The sequence below is a fragment of the Crocuta crocuta genome, unplaced genomic scaffold (assembly GCF_008692635.1).
Source record: "Crocuta crocuta isolate KB4526 unplaced genomic scaffold, BGI_CrCroc_1.0 scaffold260, whole genome shotgun sequence".
NCBI lineage: Eukaryota > Metazoa > Chordata > Mammalia > Carnivora > Hyaenidae > Crocuta > Crocuta crocuta.
Window position 1 is genome coordinate 4,529,137 of NW_027527525.1, and position 9,306 is coordinate 4,538,442.

Consider the following 9,306-nt stretch of genomic DNA (forward strand, 5'->3'; position numbering starts at 1 on the left):
AGTCATTCTTAAATTATTTCAAAGTAAATTACTTCAAAACACTAACCATTAAGTCTAGATCTAAATTCAGAAACTACAAGGGAATCTAGGAGGAGAAAGCAAATTCGGAAAATGTGCACTCATTTCAACCATTAAGCGAACCCTGGGAGTGGAATGAGCAAGTAAAAAGGCCAGCAGAGCAAAATTAATTTTTAAGAATACATGTTTTATTCCTTAAACAGTTTAATTCAGTAATCACATAAGCATAACCTAGAGAATACTGAGGAGTTCTTTTGGTATTATTTCTGTATTATACATATTTTACTTGATCAGAAATTCAACTCATTATTTCTACCACTTAAAACAATTAATCGGACTGTGTGATAAGGAGGGAGAAACGAGGAAGGAAGGGAAACAAGAACTTACTTTTGATGACCGACACTGATTCATCAGATCAATGTACTGGTTTCTTCCTATGCCAAGGAGCCTCAGGCCTGAAAGGAAGAGCCTTTCCTTTAAAAACATTTAATACATATTAAAACATCAGGACACTCAGGTCTTTTAGGAAAAAACCCTTGGCTTTTGTTCACCTTTTGATTACTGATTGACATTCAATATCAAATTAAAAGGAACTCTCAAACGAAATATAAAAGAAGACCAAACTGGGAAAGATGAACGCAAGCTGATGCTTCTGACAATGCCACATGGGCCAAATTTTACAAAGCAGAAGCCCTCCCAGTTTCAGGAAGTCAGAACATATTTCTCAGCAAAAGTTTCTTCTTACACAATAGAACTGTGTGTGTCACATGTCAGACATATACTTCCTTAAAATAAGCACAATAAAGCAAATTATATTAGTAACAACCACGTGTCATGCTGCAAAACTATCCTGCACAAATTTTCTTCCCTCATTTGGCACACACACTGCCCAAGCATCAGAAAGAATGCCACTTTCTAGAAATATATAGACTATTCTTATTTTTCTCCTTCTACCACTCCAAGATAGTCCTCTCTTAGACATTTACACTACATCTTACACTTGACTGGTCCACCTGATAAAACTCCTATCAACAGTGTTGCTTTCTGTTCCCATGTTTCAGGTGTTTTAGTTAAAAACACACATGATGATACGAACTAGAGCATGCACGGAGAAAGATGGACTCTAATCATTATCTTCAGCATAATTAAATACTTACAGTCAGCAGCAGTAAAATTGGGCAACGAATCGTAACTTTTCTCGCTGTTCATAATGTCCTTTTAAAAAGAAAACAATTAAAAATTCTAAATGCAAAATATCCTTAGATAAAAATTGTGTCTAAATATGTTTTACTATAGCCAAACAGAGCAATAGTTAATTCCTGCATGAAGCACTGAGATTGGCGTTTGCAACCTAAAGCACACATGCCGCGTTGTGGTACTTACTGTGTGGTCCCAACCTACTAACTGAAGGTCGCACTTTCAGGTCTGGATTTCTCACAGCACTCTCTATGAATCCCAAACATCTGCCCCGTAATCTCTGCCCTGGGGAGGCTGTGCCAGGATACCTCTTTCAGAGCTCTGGGTTCCAGCCTCTCCACACCTGATCCTAGACGTGTACCCTGAAAGAGGGGGCATGATGGTTCCCAGCTCCACCAACACGCCTCTGAGACATGCACTACCAACAAACGTTTTAGCCACATAGTCATCTTTGCTCCTACGAGACCCAACTAGCAGCAGAGTTAAACTCAGCATCCAGCTTCTTTCAACCCCCTATCTGTTCCTCAGTAACAGACCAACTGCTTACTGTGGGGATAGGGCTCATTTTCAGCCCAGCAGCTATAGTCAATGGTGTAAGAACAGAAACCAGAGAGCAGCAAGCACGTGGATGTAACTGAAAGCTGGTAAATGGGGAAAAACCTCCCCATTGTCTCTCCTAAACCCTGTGGTCAGTACCAGCAAAATAATCAAAGAGACAGCCACAATGATTAGCTGCCGCCTTCACTGTGCTGCCTTGGTTCTAGTGAAAAGAGACTGACAGAGCCTGGGCTGCCAGGCCTCAAGCTTCACTAACATTTCCTCTCAAATGGGGACGCGGGAGACACAGGACCACACGAATGCCCATGAAGAAGGGGCTCAGGGAGAAAAGCAAAGGGAGCTCTTGCAAAGGAAGCCACATCGGAAAGGACCTCACTATTACCTGCAGGTTCCCAACTCCTTCAGTTCTAGGCTTCTCTCTGCTCTGGAAGCTTCGAGTGGGCCCACAACAGCAGCACTCAAATAAAATTAAGTAGCAAATGGATACCAGATAAACACTGCCAATCTTCACAACGTCCAGCTCACTTAAAAACAGTATGTAACTGGTATTTAAAATTACTCAACACAGGCCTAAAAACTGCTTTTGGAAAAAGGCTAACGTCTAAAAGTTAATAATAATGGAAAGAAATTAGAGCCTGAGACTGCAAATATATCTGGTTCTGACATGCGTATTGCATCATTAATTCTTTCTGTAGTCAGTGAAGAGTTAAACACATGGTTTTTCTGAGCCCAGTGGTCAGTTCCCTCCTTTTCATTCCCACATTGTCAACCTCCATCATGTGTTAAAAGCAGTCTGTTTTCTAGAGACTCTGCTAACATAAATGACTACGGCTACAGAGGTACAAAGGGTCAACAAATGCCATCAAGAGCAGAGAAGAAACACAGATACTCTTCCACCATGAACGAACTTGCAGCAGCTGCTGAGAGGAGTGTGGTGGATGCAGTTAATTTGTAACCAACACCCCCCTCTCCCTAGAAACAAGAAAGGTGGCCCAGTGTGGCTGAGATTCGCAGAGCCTGGTCACTGTTGGCAGAGGCTCTGACAAGTAGTCTGTAATGGCCCATGTACACTGTCAACTCACCTCCATGATCCCAGTATAATAAGAAAAGGGTGTTATCCTCAGGCCCTTCACCATAATATCAGACAGATGGTAAGGGTACAGCATGAGATGATCGCGGCTATACTTGAGGAGCTCCTCATAGTATTTGCGCTCATCTTTCTTGACATGTTTAACTGGGGAAAGAGAGAAATTATCCAGCTTTTGTCAGGTGTCTTACAGTCACACATGATTACAAATGCAGTAAGAACTACTTCATAAACCAACCTTAATAAAAAAATAAAAAGCACAGTAGTTGGGAGAGAGCAAATGAAACAATCTAAGTCGGAACAAAGAAACAATTAGGCCACAAGAAGCCCACGTCGGAGGATACAAGCAAAATCTGTAACACGACAAAGAAGCAGATGACTAACTGTTACCAAAGCAGAAAGCACACAAAGTAATCATGGACTGTCCCCTCCAAAAGATACAAAAAGCACTTAGAATTCATCAAATCCCTTACTCAGTGACTTTACGAGAACCAAACTGAATGGTAATTTTCAGTGAAGTCTATTTCAAAAAGTTATTTTTGGATACTTTGTTTATAAAATGTAAAACACTCCTCCCACTTTCATGAAATGCACTGAAATAAAAAGACTCTCTCTGAAATACTATGTTTAATATGAGAGCAACACATGGAAGGTAAGATCAACAGGGAAATAGACCAGGCTAATCAAAGTCATCTGACAAATAAAAAGCAGTTAAAAAGAAAGTTAAAGAAAAGAAACAAACAAAAACATGCAACCAACTATGCTTAAAATTTGTTTCAGTGATTACAGAGTTTTCATTAAACTTATATTTGGAAAAATTATGAAAAAACCCAGAAAACTCAAAATCAAAATCTATTAGGAATGAATGTACTTCTCTTCTGGCTTATATTCTCACCTAAAGTGAAAAACACTACATCTGAACCGCGATTAATGCCGTAAAGGTAAAATGAATCTATAAATGATACTCTAAAAAATAATTTTAATTAGAATTAGAAAGAAAAATCTACTTGCTAATACAAATTGTTGCTAGGTGGAATGGGTCAGTACAGAGCTTCTTAATTTTTTTTTAATGTTTATTTATTTAGAGGGGGTGTTGGGGAGCAGCAGAGAGAGAGGGAGACACAGAATCTGAAGCAGGCTCCAGGCTCTTAGCTGTCAGCAGAATCCAATGAGGGGCTCAGACCTGCAAACCGCAAGATCATGACCTGAGCTGAAGTTGGACATTCAACCAACAGAGCCACCCAGGGGCCCCTGGGTGCTTCGTTAAGTAGCTTCGTTAAGAAGCTTCGTTAAGTCTGTACATGGAGCACTTTCAGTACTAAGAAATATGTACTGAAAAGATAGGATAGGGGCGCCTGGGTGGCTTCGTTGGTTGAGCACCCAACTTTGGCTCAGGTCATGAGCTCCCAGTTCATGAATTTGAGCCCCACATATGGCTCTCTGTCAGGGTGGAGCCTATTTCGGATCCTCTGTCCCCCCCATCTCTGTAACTCCCCGACTCGTGTGTGCGCGTGCGCTCTCTCTTTCAGAAATAAGTAAATATTCATTTTTTAATTTTAAAAAGATAGGATAGATTAAAGAAAATAGTAAATCAGCAATAGTCGTTTCCACCTCAATGTAAAAACATCTACTTACCTAAGTTATTTCTGTATCGTAATTGATTGCGGATACTGTACAGAACCACCTGCTTTTCATATTCTCTCTGTGAATTTCCAAGACTCTAGGAGAAAAAATTCAAATAGTTTTAAAAACACCTTCTGAAATAAACAGCAGTACTTTTCCTTCATACAATTTCGAAACCATGCCCTCTAATTTTATCCTAATACCTCTAATTTCCAGAACTCAATACAGAATATTTTCTTAAAGGTTATTATACTAATTTTCACACTACGACATTAGAGTAAAAATTCAGTGTGTTTATTTTTAGCTTGCCTTCCTAAAGGACTTACTGAAATTACCTAAAGTGTCTAATATCAAATAAAAGAGCAGTCTGAGAGCATAATTTCATTAACAAAAAACTAAGTTCTACTTACAAAGCTTTCTTTCCTGACTATTCCTAATCTGTGTGTTGAATGGACAGATGGACAGATGGCTTCATGCACCTACATTTTTTTAAAATGTAAGAGTGGCAACAAAAAGACCCTGTCTGCTAATTGTCTGCAGCTGATGGCTGTAATTATCAAAAATTAACATTTCTGGAGAATGTACATTTCAAATGTACCTTAAATAATAACTTCTTAAAAACATCATCTCCTTATGGCCTCATTAAAAAATATTTAGGGGTGCCTGGGTGGCTCAGTCAGCTGAGCGTCCAACTCGATTTCAGCTCGGGTCATGATCCTGAGGTGGGAGACTGAGCATGGTGTTGGGCTGTGCTGACAGTGAGGAGTGGAGCCTGTTTGGGATTCCCTCTCTCTGCCCCTACCCACCCCAAGTCCCATGCACGTGTATGTGTGTGTGTCTCTCTCAAAATAAATATTTTTTAAAATTCAGACATTTTTAGAATTTTGATGCACTTTTTTAATGAGCAAAAAACTTTCTCGCTGTGCCTTAGTGTTTTAAGCTCAAAGATGGGTTCTCACGAAAGCAAAGAATAAGTGTGTCTGATTACAGTCAATGTTACATTCAATGTGTGACCATAAACTTAATTTAATATATGACTGCTATCCCCCTTCTAATTACTGGGTATGATCTCCCCAACATGCTGTAAAATAAAATTAGACATCACAGGAGACTAATGGCAGAAAGATCAGAGGATTCAATTATTATACTTCGTACTCACAAGGTTTGAAAGCCGAGGTAAATGTCTATACACATGCTTTCACCAAAGACAATCTTACAAGGCAGATGAAACTCACATTTAAATAAACCAGCACCTAACTGGACCCACTGGTGGGATGTATTTTAAGAAAAAAGTGATGTGAGAAAACTAAAATCTTTCTTCCTTCATCAATTAGTTTATCACAGGCTAAACTGTGACTCCTATTACTGCCTAAATATATGTGCTTAAATTCTTTTATTCTTGTAACCACATTACAAGTGGTTAGAAAGAAAGTTTATTATAGAGAAACTGCTCCACATAACCGTACAGCACCAAAGCCAGAGTCAGTAATGAAGATGTTGAGGGGGGGTAAAATACCGTGCCTGCTGTAAAACTTGCAAAGGCTCTCCTCCACCTCGCTTCCAGGTAAGTCTCCTTCTCAAGGAACACACAGCACAGAATTTCGCTAGAATCTCAGCAACTTCGATATGAGGTTTTGCTCTTGTGATTTAAAATAAATCCCTTAACTTATCATGGCTTACAACCATTTTCTCCCTTTCTAACTTCATTCCTGGTAACTCCAGAGCAGAAAGTGTAATCACGCCACTCAAAATGGAAGGGTCTATTATTTCTGAGCTAGTTAAAGAATACGGTGTTTAAACAACTAAGCCTCTGTGCCAGGCATTCAAAGAAAGTAATGACTGATCCTGATCAATCAACACATATGTGTACCCACAAATATCTAAAAACTACATTAGAAGTTGATTTTACTCTTCACTACCCATATACATAAAATATAATTGCTTTGTTCACAAAGATTCTTTGGCTTCTCTCCCACTCTGACCCCAAATTTCCCAATGTTCGCACAGGAGGCAAACTAAAAAAGAAAGGCCATTTTACTCTGAGACGTGCTGACCCTGCAGAAATAATGACCAGATCTGACAAATGAAGTTGAGCTGCATATAACAGAACTATAACAGATGAAAGAGTGACATAGGTACTGGCTATAACATACCCATTGTGCATCAGATTATGCTAAAAGCATAAAGAATTTTCTTCTACAGACTTTTCTCCTATAAACACCAATCACACTACCCGCCCCCATACACCAAATCTTTAATTGACCTTTCTTACATGATACAGAGCCTCATCACAAGACTTCCCTTAAAACAACTATAAATTGTTTTTGAATCATGAATAAAAATACTGATGAACCACAGAACTATCCTGAAACAATGGCCTCATCTGTAACTTTTTAATGTCTTTTTAAAGCTTTGCATAGCCATATCACATAAAAATGTTTCATCCCATCCATATAAAAACTACTGGCTTTACACACATTTTTTAAAAATCTGCAATCACCTTCCGGCTTGACATACATTTTTTAAAAAAATCTGAAGTCACCTTCCACCAGCTTTCAGCAGTGGGAATTGAGTCATCTCCAAATTAAACTCATCAAGGCTTACTGGAAACACTATCAAAGTACTTAGTATTATAATGGCAAAAAACAAATTCTTTCCATACAAGGACTATTTCCCACTTTGAATGTGACTGAGCTTTAGCTCCTGGGGAAAAAAAAAAAAAATCTCAGACTGATACCATAGCTCATTCACTCCAAAAATATTTACTAAAAGCCAACCACATGATAGGCGCTCAAAATGCAAAAGCAAAACAAGTAATGTAAGCAGCAAATGCCACATAGTAGGGTCCTTGCTGTGGGAAAGAACACAGTGCTGTTTCTCCAGATGTGGTAAGTCGGGGAAGCCTTCCTGGAGAAGTTCTGACATTCGAGAAACTACAAGTAATCTCTAGGAGACAGGGAGGGCAGGATTGAGGTGGCATTTAGAAATCTCGCTCCAGTGTAGTGTGAAGAATGAATGGGAGAGAGTCCTTTCTGCAGACAAGAGGCCAAATAGAAAGGTGATGTAGTAGTAAATCAAAAGCAGAGGCTGACCCCAGCCAACAGTGCGAAGGCTAGATGAAGTCCAAGGAAGCAATTTGTACAGATGGGCTTTCCAACACCTTCTACAAACGGAAGCTCATCCTAAACTAAAATAGCTATTAAGTGATCTTACCAAAACTAATTTTAACTTAATGTCATATTTGTACCTAATTATAACTCTGATCTGTGATTATTTTTAATAGTCATGACTAAGTATTAGATTTGCTTTTGCCAATACAAATTTAGATCAATTATTCATGCTGAACATAATCGAATCATCCATCATTCTTCCATTATGCTACATTTACTTTTGTGAAAGGAAGAGTAGAGAAAAGATGGAAACAAAGAAAAAGCTTGTTGGTTCCTCCACAAAACCCTAAAGAACAAAAGTACCAAAGCCCTCATACAAGCTTAACAAGAGAAACGTATTCTTTCAAGTTTAGAGCTTTGTTCTTTCAAATGAAGATAAATGCCACACGGGCAGCCACTGATCACCAAAAATTCCGAGTCTATCTTTCTACCTTCTTGTTTTGGGGCGTCTCACAGTGAAAGCACTTTCGCTGCCACACAACGGTATCGCCAGAACCTTAAACTATTCATTTCTTAGAGTTAAGCCCCCAAGCTGAGGGAAGAAGCAAATAATCCTATACCATCGCCACCACCACCCGAAACCCCAATGATAAGTGCCCAGCACCAATGGAAAACAGAATTTCACTCTCAACCAAGTGGAAAGAGAGGAACTTAAAGGTCTACTATGATCTGAGAAACAGTGCTTTATATGCAGCACGGATCACTACCTTCCTAAGGTTCACCACCACCTGCCATACTAGGTACTTGTTAATTTGTTTACTGTCTTTCTTTACTAAAATGTAAGATAACATGAAAACAGGGTCTCCGCTGGTTGACTGGGATAAATTACCCACGCGCGCCTCAAACAAGGCATAGCGTGCAGGTGTTCAATTACTATTTGTTGAGCAACTGAATACAAATGACACTCAAGCAGTTGAGAATTAATCCTCGGGAAAAAACCTGCTGTCAGTCTCTTGTTGAAACATCTCTAATAAACCTGTCTTGCCTAGAGGATAAAGTCCCGCAAAACAAAGTACAAAAAGCCCGTTCAAAATCTGGTCCTGCCTGTTTCTTCCAGCCTCATCTGCTACAACCTCCCTCCACGCACTCACAAAACCCCACCTCCAAACGCCAATATACCCACACCTCCACCTCCCGTGATGCTAAGTTGCTCGCTACTCTCAGAATACGCTCTTTCACTCGTCCAAGCCCCGTAAAACAACTTTCCCACGCCCCCGGAAATCTTATTTCCTCTTATCTCTCACAGCCGTCCTTTAAGGCCCAATTTCGATGCCGCCAGCACACAGCCTCCAGACACTCCCTGGACAGGTTCTTACTCCCTCCTGTGTGTCCACATATACTATAACGAAAGTACGTATGAGCTGCTATCATCCTGTAACGTATTCACTTATTTCTGGTCTATTCCCCACCATCCTAAAGTTCTGGAGGTCAAGGACCGTGCTATGCAGGTTTCGCAAACGTGGTTTAAAGGAGGCTGCGGGCGAAAGTGTCAGGCGAGTCCATCCCTTTTAGCGACGGCCCCATCTTGCCCTTACGGCACCAGAGCCGTCCCTTCCTAACCCTTGACCAGCGGGTCGATTTCCCCGAGGCCGCGGCGGGGGAAGGGCGGGATTCGGCGGCGAGGAGCAGGGCCGCCCCCGCCGGCCCCGCCAG

The 9,306-nt window shown here is 40.2% G+C and overlaps 1 protein-coding gene across 1 annotated transcript in view; it reads right to left on the reverse strand.

Moving 5' to 3' along the window:
* The window catches only part of FAM91A1 (family with sequence similarity 91 member A1), an 83,587-nt gene that overhangs the window by 34,408 nt on the left and 39,873 nt on the right, over positions 1–9,306 (reverse strand). Inside the window, exons 2-5 of the mRNA XM_077764388.1 lie at positions 4,496–4,580; positions 2,856–3,007; positions 1,176–1,233; positions 406–473 (exon numbers count right to left, since the gene is read on the reverse strand). Coding sequence (XP_077620514.1) covers positions 406–473; positions 1,176–1,233; positions 2,856–2,939 — 210 coding nt within the window. The 5' untranslated portion in view covers positions 2,940–3,007; positions 4,496–4,580. The remainder of the gene's footprint in view (positions 1–405; positions 474–1,175; positions 1,234–2,855; positions 3,008–4,495; positions 4,581–9,306) is intronic.